Consider the following 15,468-nt stretch of genomic DNA (forward strand, 5'->3'; position numbering starts at 1 on the left):
ATGCTGTCGTTGATACCATCCAAAAGGCGACGACCGCCATCCTCAACGCTATACCGACAAATGACCTAAAAAAGTCATTCGAAAACCTTCTTTAACGTGCAAAACGTTGTATTCAGGCGGAGACTATTTTCAAGGCGACCAATAATTTTGAATTGCACCTTGTACATATATAAATGTAATGTCTTTCGTCAAATAGTGCCAAAAAGTAGTCGATTGTGCGTAAAATGATGACTAAAGTTAAAAGAGCGGAATAATGAGTAAGTGTGAAAAGGGAGCATGTGAAATTTGTGAGCTCTTAAAAATCTTAATATTTCGAGATTGTTTGTTAACCGCACTATTGATCGTTTTTCCTAAACTTCTACAGGTGTTGGAAGAAAAAAAAATCGTTGCGAAATCATTCGCAAAAATCCAATAAGAAAACAGAAAATTATTTGAAATTATGAAAAAAATGTCAAGACTTATTCGAGATGATCTATATACAATTAAAGTCTCTTCAAGTGTTCCGCAAGGTAGTCATCTTGGCCCAATTCTTTGCTTGTTGTTTATTAACGATATCTCTTCTGTAATACAATAGAATTCTCAAAAATTCATTATACGCCGGCGACGTAAAGTTTTTTATATCATACACTTCAACTGATGACAGGTGTCTCTTGCAAACAGACTTAAACAAAACAAACTTAATAAAACACCATAGTCTAGAGCAAATTTTTAACAACGTTGATTTGGGAGTATATGACCCTAGCTACCAAATCAATTCTGACAAGTTAGAGTTTGTTCAACAAAAATTTGTACTCTTCGCCTTAGGGCATTTCTGATGGGATTCTAGAGTAAGTCTACCTCCATACACTAGTCGTATTAATATTTAAAACTACCTACACTTCCTAGTCGTAGGAAAATAATATCCTGGTTCACTTTTCGAGGTAGTTTAGACCTTTACTGTTAAAATCCTGTAGATTAAATTTCGAACTAATCGACCCATTCCGCCGTATATGTCATGATTTTAATTCTCATTCCAGCACATTTGACTTATCTGACTGCTTTTTCAAAATTAAAAAGACTTTATTGCTTTCTCTGTAACTAGTAACTATAAACCTGAGCTGTTGAAATTTTTGTTTCTGTAGCTGAGCAGGTTTGGATCTCAATACTTAAAAAACGTCCTTGCCTTCTCTGACTCGGCTAATTCCGCACGTATGCGGACTTCGCCAATCGCGTGGGTTGGGCAGGAAGAGGGTAATCGTTGGGTTAAGCAGAACAACAAATCTACGCAAAAACTGCTGCAGATGCAAAAAATGTTATGTAAAGAAGTTACTCCTTACTTCCGCGAAAAAGGGGCTAAGCCTGGAGCAAAAGTTGATCAGCATGATTTTTAAAAAGAGTGACAAAGCAGTTATGCAATACTCTTTTCGATGCAGAGCCTTGGATCTTCTAGGAAAATTCTGTCAGAGCATACAATTCAAAAATCCATCTATCAGTGGCTTAAAAACAATATTTCTGATTTCATAGCTCGAAATGAATTGGCCGTCTGGAAGTCCAAATTTGAATCCATTGCACTACAGGGTTGGAAAACATGCTTGTTGAATACCTCACGGAAATTTAAAGAGTGACCATTATGTAAAAAATTTGCACATCGTTCATTTAATAATGTAATAAGCAGTTTCATTTATACATAACAGATTGAACTTGTAACAGAACTTATGGCAGAACTAAGTAGTGTTCACGGCAGTCATGGAGAAATTCTTTAACAACCTTATCCTTGATGAATGTCCAGTTCTTATGTGAATTCGGATTCGGTCGTAATTTGCTAGTGTAAACGAATGTACTTAGTGACGGAGTTCTTCAGATACCAAAATTTTCTCCTTCATATGATGATCACAATAGATGTCATAAGATACAAATATCACTTTTTCTGTTCTGTTATTCGTGTTCAGCGAAAACCGGGCATATACCTCGAATTACGGCCTTTGAGATTGGTTGCAGCCGACTCTAAAAATTATGAGCTATCTCTTTTAACCAGGCTTTCATGAATTCGAAGGTAAATGTGTGTAAATAAGAAGAAATAAAATTGAATGGTATAATCAGTTAATGCAATGGGTCGTTGGCATATAAGTGTGAATACTACAGACTCCCCAAAGAGATGCAATTCCTCTTTTTTCTAAACGTAAGGAGGAATTACTAATGTGTACCTTAGGCATTTTAAGGAGACAGAGATAATTTAAAATCTCAGTGGAAAAGCTAAAACAAAGTCAAACTATTTGGTGGTTATGATGACTAGTTTGCTGTTTAAAGGGCTGGTTTGGCGAAAGTATCAGAACGGAGTGAGTAAGTGAATTTTTTCAATTTAAATAGCCAGCGTATATCTTTGGGCTTCAAAAAAGTAAGAAAAAGTTAATACGACACTATATATTGAAATTAATCCCTCGCCATTTTAAGGCATACACTTTTTAATACGAGGTGTGTTCAAAGGAAAAAGTGAATTTTGAATTTTTTTGAAAAGTACTTATTTATCCATCAATATCTATTTTGTCCACTTCAAAGTAATCCCCTTCGGATATAATACACTTGTGGCAACGCTTTTTCCAATCCTCGAAGCACTTCTGAAATGCGCTTTTATGTATGGCCATCAGCTCTTCCTTGGATTCTGACTTGACCTCATCAATTGTGGCAAAATGTTTTCTTTTCAATGGTTTCTTCAGTTTTAGAAATAGAAAAAAGTCGCAGGGAACCAAATCTGGTGAGTACGGTGGTTGAGGCATGATTACGATTTTGTTTTTGGATTCGAGAAAATTGAATGGCATGAACCGATTATTATGCCAACATCCTCTGCCACTTCCCTAATAGTCATTCGAAAATTTTCGAGAACAATGTTTTTCACTGTTTCGATGTTTTCTTCGCTTGTTGACGTGGTCCCACCTCCGGGTCATCAACATTCTAGGCCTTCTGTAAAGCGTTTGTTCCACTTATAACCACTTTTTTGAGCCAAAGCGGACCCAGCGAATGCCACAGTCGACATTTCAAGTGCCTTGGAGCACTTTATTCTATTTTATTATTATACATATTCTTTGATCCATTTCTTTCCAGTCAAAAATCGAAGAGCACACAAAAACGTGACTAACCTTTTCTGTTGTCAAAAACAAACTACAAAACGAAATTGGCTCCTAATGCAAGCACATGATAAACATATGTGTCCGATTATAACAAAAACAAAATATTGATAATCGAATGTACAATACATACCCCGCGAAAAATCAAAATTCACCATTTTCTTTGAACACCCATCCAGGAAATTACTATTCCTTCAGAATTTATTGTATACACTTATTATATAAAACATACCGTTTTGCGTTGCCGAGGAAATCCACAGTCAGATTCTTCGCGGACGAAGTGAACCAAGTTGCAGAGTGCAGCTCCAACGGTGCCTTATAGCAGTCGTACTTAATGTACTGCGTACAATATAATGAATGTGAGATCAATTCCTGCAACATGTCTGGCGAAAATTCGCGGTAACGAATGTTGTAGCTAAAATCATTTTCGCTCGCCGAACGAACATCAACTTGACTTGGTAAATTGTGCTCGACAATAGTTTTGGTAGCATTCTCCAAGCTCTGAAAGTCGCACTTAACATGCGCAGGAGGAAATACACCATTTCCATCAATATCGATGAGGTACACATCAGATTTGGTGTAACCGAGTAGGGCCAGTTCCTCACAAGTCTTGCGATATTTCGTGAAATGACAGTTCTTGCCAATGTAGCCGGTGTGTTTGCAGTCACATGTGACACGATCATCTTTTACGAAACACTTGCCGCCATGCTCGCAAGTATTCGGACGTTTGCACGGATCAATATAGTTACAGTTATCCAACGCAACCTCGCCCACCACACGTTCTGTCTTCACAACATGTCGCGGCTCGATTAGATGACCATTGATTTCAATGTCCCGTATACAGCCGACCAGCCCAGAGGCGGCCGACTTAAGACTGCTGCCAATAATTAACTTGTCGCCGATATTAAAAGTCAAGCCAAACATTTGACTCTGTGTTAGATGGTAGTCAACGGTGAATGTGATTTCGCCCGCTTTGTAGTCCAGTTCAACGGAATGCCAAGAGGTGGCTCTATTCACTTTGATCACTGTAGAGTGGGTGAGGTTGCTGCCCAAATCGGGCACTAGATCAAAACTCAGTTTGTCCGAGGAGAGGCGTATCTGTGTGCAAGCATAAATTTCGAAAGTTAGCGAGCGTGTGATGCCGTATCGTTGCGTTTAAGCACGCGAGCACAGTTGGTGGCGGCGTTGATGGAGGTGGTTGTGGTATTGCATTTTCCAATTTTGTGTTTTTCAATTTCCGACACAGCAGTAGGGGCGTTGCGGAAAGTAGGGTCGGCGGATATTTAGTTTGGCATTTCCGTTGCCATTATCATCGTTTGGTAGCATTTCCGTGTGAACGGATGTCGAACGTTTAGTGGAGTGGTGTGTGAGTGTGTTGTTTGGTAATGGTGAATAAAGATGAATAAGTTCGTGAAGTGTTGGGTTGCGTGAAATGAAAAAGGAAAATTATTTTTTTAATAAGTGAATATTCCAATTTATTTTATATTATTTGCACTAAGTGAATTTTAACTATGTTTGTATGCGTATACATGTAAATAATAATAACGGACCTTTGCCCTCAAAAACTCCATCGCATACTGGAATTCACAAAATTAATCTTAATCTTAATATATTTTCATTAACTACAATAAGGAAGAAGTTTGCCTTGTACATTTATATAACTTTCAATTAAATAAGTTTATGTTAATTCATACGAACATACATAATGTTTGTTCTTCCATTTGAGCCATAAACGAACAACGTTTCTAATGTCTGAAGCAAATTTTGCAATATTTTGTTGAGTTAAAATGGCAATTGTGTTATAAAATAATAACCGACTGAACGTTTCCCAGAATAATAGCGTGTTATATATATAATATATATCCGGATAGGTTCCAACTTTGTCCCAAAATAGTTTAATAGACATATTCCATAATTATTTCCATACCGCACCTATATGAAGCTGAACATATGTAAGCATCAGGGTGTCTGTTTCCCAAGTTAATTGAGTTTTTGTAAACGTTTCCTGAAGTTTCAGTTATGGTTCTAAACATAAGGATCCAACATAAAAAATTGCCAAAACCATTTTACTTTTCCCATATATTTAATATGGAATTTTTTGATATTTTGCATTAATCAAAAAAAATCTACAACTTTCAAAACGTAATATTCTAATAAAAAAATTTCCGCGATAAAAAAAAAGGTTTTCATAATTTTTTTCATAAATACATTCCTTTAAAAATGAACGTTCATAGCATAGAAGGTTGAGGTCATAAAACAAACATTGTCATACCTACAGTGGAACGAATTTGAAAAAAAAAAAAAATTATTCGTCATATTACCAATTGAAATTATTTACTTTAAAATTAGTGGAGGTTCAAGATTTTTGAATATCGACTAATCTTTGCGTCGTAATAGATAGCTGTACGCTTTATCCTCGTTTCGACTTTTTTAAAACTATTTTTGCAAAATTTAAGGTTCTAACATTTAAGAAAGGCGCTTCATCTATGAAGAAAATGTGTAGAAATTGATTTTCAAGTTAATTTTTTTTTAACAATGTGCGTCCGCATTTAAATATGTCAATCTTTCAAATATCATCAGGCAATTAGAGTTGCTATGTGTAAATTGAAATAATTTTGAAAACCAAAAGAAATCTATTAAGTGCAAAATTACTTAATAACATCGCTGATACAAATTATTATTAATTGCTAACAAGTAAGTTATCGGTTTATAGTGTTTTACAGCTAATATTTTAAGCTATTGTACTTCAAAGATTAAAGAACATAAACATATTTAAAAGCCTATGGCAATCAACCAAGTTGTACCAACTTCATCATAACACATATGATTTCAAAGTTGTCGTAACCTTGTATTCTATGAACGTTGTTTAAAAGTTCAAATGACCTGAGCAATTTATTGTTGCTTATACGACATGGTGGACCATATGAATACAGTACTTACTACTTGTATATAGGTATATTTAATATTATAAATGTGAATGTAAGTTTGTTTGCTATGCTTTCACGCCGCAACTACTCAACGGGTAATAATGAAACTTTGTACACATACTTTTAATGATATGAAAAAGGACATGTGATTATTATTATTAAAAAAATTATAGACTTTATAGATTGAAAAATTTCTTTTGGCAAATTTGATTGTTTGTACACAAATTTGAAACTAAAAAAATATATATTTGTTGTTTGTTGAAAATTTTTACAATTTATCAAAACAAAAAATGTCACTCAAGCATAAATCAAATTCGTTCAGAAGTTCGTCACGGGCCCGTGTAGTTAAAGTTGCACGAAATCGAGAATCTTCCGCTCATGGAGAGCTAGGAAGGCAACAGCAAGTAGGGCAATAAAATGTGTTCAGCTGAAATGCCTATTCATTTAATTTTTTCATTTAGAAAGGCAAGATGAGCAACAGACAGCTATAAGAGCGATGGAATCGCAAGAACAATTGCAGGCGAGACACCTTATTTTCCCAATAATTCAGGTTACACGCCATCAAAATTTTATGCAGAAGGATTGGTTTGTGTTTAACCATAATGCATTTCAACATGATCTTTCAATTGAATATCATAGTTATCCGTTATTCATTATTGGCTCGATAAAATAATAAATGTGAGTATTGCGACGCTCTCATATGGAAAGTTTCACTTTCATTACTCGGGACTATTTGAAATATTGCGCAGGTACCAGTTTCCTTAGACCTTGGATTAACATTCTCGCAGGTTTACAACTAGAGCAGGCACGTCCAGCTTTGCCAAAGTTCCGTAATTTACATTTTGGATTCGTTTGTCACAAAGGGTAAGCTTCATTACCTGAGCCATTGGAAAAGGAACAACGCAGAAAAAATTTCGAGCTTCTGGATCACATATATGGGCAAATGTGTGAGTTTTCTTAAAAAATAAAAAAAGGCTTTTTCGGATAACGGTGCATCTAGTTGACTTTACTTCTCATATATTGGTGATGGTATATGAGGTACCTTAATGAAACTCAGAGAGCACGTTTTTCTGTTAATAATATGTAGTAATGAAAAACATAGATAAAACTTGGTCAATACCACACCTACCTCCCATATACCCCATATAAGATTTTCAAACTTCCGGTTGGCTTTATACCGTATAGAGTGTAAAATGAAAAGTAAATTAAATAAATGTAAAAAAAAAATTAAAAATAAATCAATTCACTAAGGACTTGATCTAGGCGTGAATTCAGCGGTAAATGAAACGAACTGAGGCTTAGACAGCATATTAATAAGGAGTCTGCCAGACTCATCGAAACTGCTGTGCGAGATATCTGGTTGAAACGAAAGAAGCCTTCTGACCTAGCAAGGGAACAGTAGCAGCAAATAATAACCATTTAGCTTTTAAGTATTTTATGAACAATTTTTTCAAAGATTACATTGTTGTCTTAGACAATACTCCATGACTAATTTATTGAAGATGCCTCGTTAAGTGAAAGAGTTTTCCACACAAGCATTTGATTCCGGTCGGTCAGTTTGTATGGCAGCTATATGATATAGTAATCCGATCTGAACGCGACAGACGGACATGGCTAAATCAACTCAGCTTATCATGCTGATCATTTATATATTATATTTGTATATTTTATAGGGTCCTCGACGTTTCTTTCTGGGTGTTACAAACTTCATGGCGGACTTAATATACCCTGTTCAGGGTATAAAAATGTGCTGCAAATAATGATTTTCGTTATTCTAAATAACCTTATGATGAGTTTGTTGGTCAGTGTATGAGTTATATATTTCTAAATTTGCGTGAATTCGGATCCTCTGGTTGACGTTTTGCACCTGAAGGTATTTCCACCAACTTTGGTTGCACCCCAAGTTAGAAAGTTTTTTTTTATGTACAGATAATAAAATTCCTAAAATTGTTGTTACCCTGGGAAGGTGGCGTACATATAATATTATTCATTTTGTACAAGTACATACGTGTACAGGTACTGCATATATTTAAATTGGTTGAAAACTTTATAATTTGCCAAGTGGTTTGTTTATAATTTAAGACGAGAGCCTACCTGCGACATTTTGAACAACTTCATGGATAAGAACCTGACCTTCGAAATTATACTATAAAGGATGAAGCTCATTGTTCAAAAATATTATTTTGCTTACAACTCATGTGCTGAACAGACCTGTCGTACTTTAGTATTCTTCAATTTAGTAAGTTCTAAAAATGTCCTCAAACGAAGTGATGCCACTTTCCCCAAAAGAAGTTTTCGAGACTGACCAAGCACCAACATTGAGCTATATGTTGTTTGTACACCGAAATAAATTGAGAAGTCGTGCCAAACGGTTCGCCAAAATGTTAAGTTTGGTTCAAACGAAGTTATACATCACCGATACACTCATCTCAGAAACGAAAAAGCACCTCTATCAACAGAGAGGTTTGGACGATTTAGGTACCCTCAACCGGGAGCAGTTATTTTGCAATCGTTTGAAAAAGAAAGTTAAACACATGCTAGCTTGGAAAGAGATGAGGCCCGAAGAGAGAATGGAAATCAAGCAGGCAGCTATCGCTATAGGGAAACTGGACTCACAAGACAATGAAAGTGAAAAAGGAAATTGTGCCAAACGGCAAAAATTAGATGATGGGAGCGAGTTCATGAAAACCGAGATGGTTCAGCATATTAAACCTGATGATCAATGTTGATAAATGACTTTTGATCAGTACTAAAATAGTTTTTATATTTTTTTAAAAATATGTGTAAATACGTTAAGTTGATGTAGTTAAGTAATTGTGTTAATAAATTAAGCAAAAAATATTTATTTACTGAATTTCACTTGCCACCAGCCTCTTTGCCTGTTAGCTGATTAAACTTTTAATCCCATAAACGGATACTATGAAAAATTATAAAAAATATATGACTTTACACTTATTAATGAAATTTTTAATAAATTGAATACATCAAATGGATTCTTCATTATTTATCATCGTAAAAAATGTGGTCGGCAAAATCCCCAGCTGTACCGCGCACGACTGGTAGTAGATACCACATTTGTGACAGGGACAGACTAGAAACTGTTCGCTCCTGTTGCAGTAAGAAGGTAAGGTCTGACTAAATAACATAGTGGGGTGTTTGTTTTTTGTCAATAGCACAGTCTGGTGAAGTCTTACCATGGTGAGGGGTATATAAAAGGGCTGAATCAATGTATCATGTCGAGGATAATTTTGCAGTCTGAAACGGGATAGATACTTGCGTAGCGGGAACTATGCGCCATCGGACCTGATTTTCCCCAACACTCGAAGATCTAAAAATGATCCAACTTAATAGCAACAATAAAAAACCAGAGGGAAGGGAAAGGAGATGCCAAAAGTTAGGTTGCTGATAGTGCATATGCCAAAGAATGGCCTATTCTTAAGGTCGGGGACCCAGCTAAAGCAAGGTATACAGAGAGGTGTCGTTATGGAAAAGCTTATAAAGGAGCTCGGAGAATCCATTGACGACAAGTTTCAAGGAATTTCATGGAGGTAATCCACACATTGACCAACATCTTCAGCATAAAGTCTGCTAAAATAACGAAAATCATTATGTACCATATAGCATAAGGAAGTTGGCGTATATCGTGACAATATTAAACTATAGTACATCTAATATTATACGTTCAGCTAATTTTGCTAAGATATTATACATATTGTCCGGCGGAAATTAGAAAATATGGGGACTAAGGGAAGCACTATGAAACCCTTTTGTGTCATCTTTGGTGTAAAGTTTAGTGCCTCTGACGCACTAATTTACTGAGTGCATTTAGTACTTTTTAAAATGCTTTCAAAATGATCGTTATATAAGATGTACTAGAGGGACTTACCTATTCGGTGTGATAACTGCAACAGTCACCACACCACATACATAAATTTAAATACAGTTCCGAATAAATTAATAACTAAGAAAACTAACTGAATATAATAGATCAAATAACCTTTCTACCTGAATTCAACAAGTAGGTAAAAAAATATTACCAGAGGCCCTCTATGATAATGCTATAAAAGCTAGAGCAAAGTACCGTACAATTATCAATATGTGATAAATTGCCATTGAACAGTCTATAACACGAAATGGTTACAATACAAATACACACATCGCAGTATCAGAAATGTTTATACCAACACATCTAGTAACTCTTCTTATACCGTAATGAAATGAAAAGACGCGGTGATCATTTTAACCGTTGTTTGCGATTACCAAGATCAACATTTTTCGTCACAGAAAAGCTGATTATTCAGGTGATAGCACAGGTGCATCGGCCGAGATCTCGTGAAATCCAAATACTTAATCGGAAGCAATTATTTTCGGATCGTTTGAGGCTGCAAATGCAACATATGATGAGTTGGCAACAAATGAGTAAGGCACAGAAAAAGGAAATTATAGTGGACGCCTCTCTCAAAAGAGAGGCAGAACAACGAAAGCTGGAGGAATATGCTAGGCAAATTAGCCTCACAAACGAAAGCGACAATATTAAAATAGAGTGAAGAAATACTGCTAATAATAACATGATGACAAAAGGAAGCACACATTTTGAACACATGAATAACCCGAAGAGACTCAACTATGACAAGGCAAGCAGAACGCCAAACGGAAAAGCTTCAAAAGTTCAAAAACTTGGAAAAAACGACGTCGCAAATCCATGACAGGCGACAACATGTCCCAGTGATTGATCAACAAGTTAAGGTAATAGCAATTTATGTCTGGAAACATCAGTTTGTGATTGATGCAAAATTTCTCTCATCTTTTCACATACTTTCACCGATCTTCATTCCATATATTTGGTATCCGGGGGCTTGAACACTTGTAGTCCGATGTTGACAATTTTTGGTCATAAGGTGGCCAACTTTAAGCGCACCATTCCGCTAAAGTTTTATTCCCATGCGTTCATTGGTGTTTGATTTGCATACTGGAAAGTAAAATTATCAGATGGAATTTAAAATTGTGCTATATGGGAAGTAGGCGCACTGGAGCATAGTAATGTCAAGGTAAGTACCGAATTGAAATTGGTATATTAGGTCCAGTAAGAGGATACTACGAATGATTAATGAAATTATTACAGAGTTATAATTCAAAACCTCTAGAAGCTAAGATGGAATTGTCTTTTATCTCTTCACTTGTGATTTTGCCACAAGGACAAAAATAAAAGATGGTACTCGCAACGTTTAAATACTGAACTTGTTGGTACTTTTAAATTGCGGACAATTTTTTGGATGGAAATGAGCTGAATGCTCTCATAACTGTGGTCACCTAAATGGACAATAAAGAAAAGTAGAAGGCTAATTCAACAAGTATGTTATGTTAGGTATATACCCCGATTTTGTTGAAGTTTTCTCATCCGCTTTATTGAGGTATTTTCGGTGTTTTAACTATGTTAAATCGGGAAACCCTTAAAGTATAATACTTCAGGTAGAAGCCGTTTGTTCTATTAAAAAGGAAAACAATTCAAACTTTAACAACAGCTTAACCAGTACCGATTTTGCATTCATAACATAATAACAAGTTTTAAAATTTGACGCTTATGTTAGTGACTACATAATATTGTTTATGGCAACTCTGTTAGAAAATCTATCTAAATTCCTGAACATTTCCGAAATATTTTCAGTTTTAGTTTTTCCGTCAGGTAGCAACTTTATTCAAAAAGTTGTCTAAAATAATTCAACATTCCTACAAGTCTATCATTTATTTAATCTAATACGTATATTTAGATCTACATCTTTGTATTGATTTCGGATTCCAATTAAGGTTTCCAGCCCAATTCAAACCATTACTTAATATAACATATAAATATTTAATCTTATAAATTATTATTACAATTTTAATTTTGGAATCTTCTCTTCTCTTGGTTTTTAAAACAGTAATAGGTCAATCTAAAATACCTAGCAAGCTTGCGAATTTACCCCAAAAATTTCGTAGTTTTTAAAATAAGCAAAGGGTTTTATAATAACAGCCTTATGATTTAAAACAAAAGCAACACACTAATTGTTAAGAAAATTCAAATGTTTTTCGAGTACTTTTTTCAATAAATCAAGTCGTATGCCATAAATAGCACGTTCAATACTAAAGCTTGAAGAGTGTCTGTTTTATTGTTAAAGACCAGTGACTTCTAATAACACAACAAGAAGTTGTCTAATGGTTTGAAATCACAACTTCTTGGAGGCCACTTAATGTCACAATTTCTTGAAATAATCGAATCTCCAAACATTTATCGTAATAATTCGGCTGTTCCACGTGCTGTGTGACACGTAGTCCCGTCATCGATCTATACCGCTCTCGATTGACAGTAACGGTGGAATTCTTCTTGAATTCGAAAGAAGTACGGACAGACCAAAAATCACACCAAACTGTCAATTTCGGTGAACATGCCATTGGAAAACCCTTTATTATGTGAATTATGCTAGTATTTCATGTTTAAAATTTTTTATATTATATTAGTTTGTATCAAATTTTAATAAATAATTCAGATCTTATACACAATAAAAACAAAATTTTTCTTAAACACTATTAGTTGAATACAGGGAATCAGAAAAATAAAGCTCTCCGTGAACTCGTTTTCCCCTTAAAATCCGTACTTTCTATCTCCTCTGGGATATTGTTTAATTTCTGTCGCTTAGAGTGGTTTACTTCATCGTCATCATCTCTTCGTCGTATTACTGCTACTTTCGCTCGTTTATCCTCTCTGTGTAATGGTCCTGATTTCTTTTGCGATAAGATTCGTAACATAGACAATTTCAAACGATTGCTAAAAATCCGCTCCTGTCTGAGAGTTTCTAAATCCGTAAAATTATTTCGATTTTTTGTTTGTGAGATTAGTGTGTCAGTGACTAAAAGTTTCGATTTTATCAGCGACAAACAGGAACGAAAACGTTTCTTGCGGATCTTTAACTCCATCAGATGCAAAAATAGAGTGTAGCTCAATGTGGGCTTATGAATTTTCTGAAAATATTTCTTTGTGGACATTTTAACTATTGTATCTTATGTTTTCGTTTCTAAAGACAGGACGTGACTGATGCTGATCTAGTCAAATGGACAAACTTTTATTGAGGGAGGACAGGTAAAATATATAGTATTCGAAGTATAGAGGTCTTTTACAGAATTGGACAGGTACCACCTTCCTTAAACCTTGCCTTAACCTTTTCGCAGGTCCACAACTAGAACAGGTACGTCCAGGTATGCCAAAGTTATGATATTATCTAGAGGAAGGAAAGTGCTTTCATTTTTCTGAAAGGGTATGCTTCGATACATGTAAAAAATATAGCATGAATTCAAACCTACCATGGCCAACATTAATTATGCTATAATTAATCTTACTCTCACTCTCTCTATGTAAAGACGTTATTATACATACTTAATGATTTTGAAGTATTGTTTCATTATAAAAATTGTACCTTTCTTCTTTATTAATCAGTTCTAAATAAACTACCGCAGAAACTGTTCATGAATCGGAGTGATTTTCTTAAAACATTATTAAATTTTTTACAATACATAAGCCGTTTTAAAAAGATGAATGGAAAATTTAAGTGTGTACAAGGTGTTATATACTTGATAGTAATTATACCTTCTCGACATGTTGCAACAGAGAAAATAGTTTTGTTATCTAACGGGTTGTTGTAACACCTAGAATTAAACAAGATAGATAGACAGATATATATATATATATGTCTGCGCACCATAGTTTCAACTCGCACATATATGCTCAGGTTGATTAGACGAGTTGAAACTTGCGTAACTGTCTGTGTGCGATAACTTGACTAATAATTGAGATATCTTATTGAAACTTGGTACATGTGTGCCTTGGCACAAAATGCCGTTAATCGAAAACATAACAAGTGCTATCACTAAGCCTCAACTTAAGATATTTTGACCACACCGACAAAACTTGCTAAAACCTTTTCTTGATATTCCCACTATATTAAATTTAACCCCTTTGATAGAGTTTATGGTATATAAAATACTTCACATTTGAATGAATTAGATTGATTTTAATATAAATATTTCGGACACGATGAAAATTAGAGTAATGAAATTACTTGTAAGTGTGCTTATGTCCTATGGTAAAAGAATAATATACCAAATCGGACCGTACTTAAATGACGATTGAAGTATACGACTATATGTATATGTTGGGTTGGTAACTAAGTAATTGTGGATTTAAAAAAAAAAATCAAAGACAATTTTTTCATGGAACTAAATAACTTTGTTCTATAATGTATTGCCCACTTTGATCAATGACCTTTTGCCATCTTTCAGGCAGCATCATAATCCCACGTTCATAAAACTTCTGGTTTTTATTAGCAAAAAACTGAATCAGGTACGATTTGACATCATCATCATTATTGAAATTTTTACCATTCAAGGAGTTTTGTAAAGATCGAAACAAAAATTAATCCGATGGTGTAAGGTCAGGACTATATGGTTAATGTGGCAAAACATCCCAATCAAGCTCCAATAAGTTTTGCCGAGTGACCAAAGATGTGTGTGGCCTTGCATTGTCATGATGGAATACAACACCTTTTCGATTTATCAATTCAGGCCGCTTTTCTTCAACTGCATTGTTTAATTTAGTTAGTTGTTTAATGTAGACAACAGAAGGTTAGGTGGTAAGAGTTCAAAGTAGACAATTCCTTTATAATCCCAACAAACTGATAACAAAACCTTCTTTTGATGAATACCAGCTTTTGATGTTGTTTGAGCTGGTTCACCTGGCCTGCTCCGCTCGATATTGTTGTAAGCAACCCATTTTTCATCGCCAGTTATCATTCGGTTTAAAAATGGATAATTTTCATTACGTTTCTTTGGCAAGTCGCAGCTGTTAATGCGTTGCGTTAAATACGTTTCTTTCAGTTCGTGAGGAACTCATGTATCGAGTTTTTGAACATAGCCAAGTCGTTTTAAGTGATTTTTAATGCATGTATGTGATACCTGAAGCTTCTCTGCAATCTCACGTGTTGTACTGTGACGATCCGAATCGATTATTGCTTTGATTAGGTCGTCATCAACTTCAACTGGACGACCAGAGCGTTTTTCATCTTTGAGTGAAAAATCACCAGAACGAAATTTGGCAAACCAGTTTTGACATTGCCGTTCTTTTATGGCTTCGTCGTCATAAACAGCACATAATTTTTTGCGAGCTTGTAATGCGCTTTTCCCGTTGCGAAAATACAAAAGCAAAATATGACGAAAATGTTTCTTTTGATCTTCCATTTTCAACGAACGCCAAACGAAAACTACCAACCGATCAAAAAACTTTTTTTTACTGATTGACAGCTGAATTGCCAACTATCAAATAACAAAATGTGTTTTACACGCCAGCAAATCTAAAAATTCAACTGAAGTCATCTATGAGTGAAATTACTTAGTTGCCAACCCAATAATTAATC

General features: G+C 34.9%; 1 protein-coding gene and 1 long non-coding RNA gene across 10 annotated transcripts in view; one reads left to right on the forward strand and one right to left on the reverse strand.

Moving 5' to 3' along the window:
* axo (axotactin) overlaps positions 1-15,468 on the reverse strand; it is a 143,287-nt gene that overhangs the window by 65,376 nt on the left and 62,443 nt on the right. For all 9 annotated transcript variants that reach the window (XM_036364562.2, XM_036364557.2, XM_070111148.1 and 6 more), the window contains exon 9: positions 3,334-4,199. In XM_036364562.2, the coding sequence (XP_036220455.2) occupies positions 3,334-4,199 (866 nt within the window). The remainder of the gene's footprint in view (positions 1-3,333; positions 4,200-15,468) is intronic.
* LOC106622846 (uncharacterized) lies at positions 6,236-7,021 on the forward strand. Its single transcript, XR_001330968.3, has 3 exons — positions 6,236-6,432; positions 6,490-6,706; positions 6,778-7,021. It is a non-coding gene; the product is annotated as an uncharacterized lncRNA (long non-coding RNA).

Source organism: Bactrocera oleae, chromosome 6 (assembly GCF_042242935.1).
Source record: "Bactrocera oleae isolate idBacOlea1 chromosome 6, idBacOlea1, whole genome shotgun sequence".
Taxonomy (NCBI): domain Eukaryota; kingdom Metazoa; phylum Arthropoda; class Insecta; order Diptera; family Tephritidae; genus Bactrocera; species Bactrocera oleae.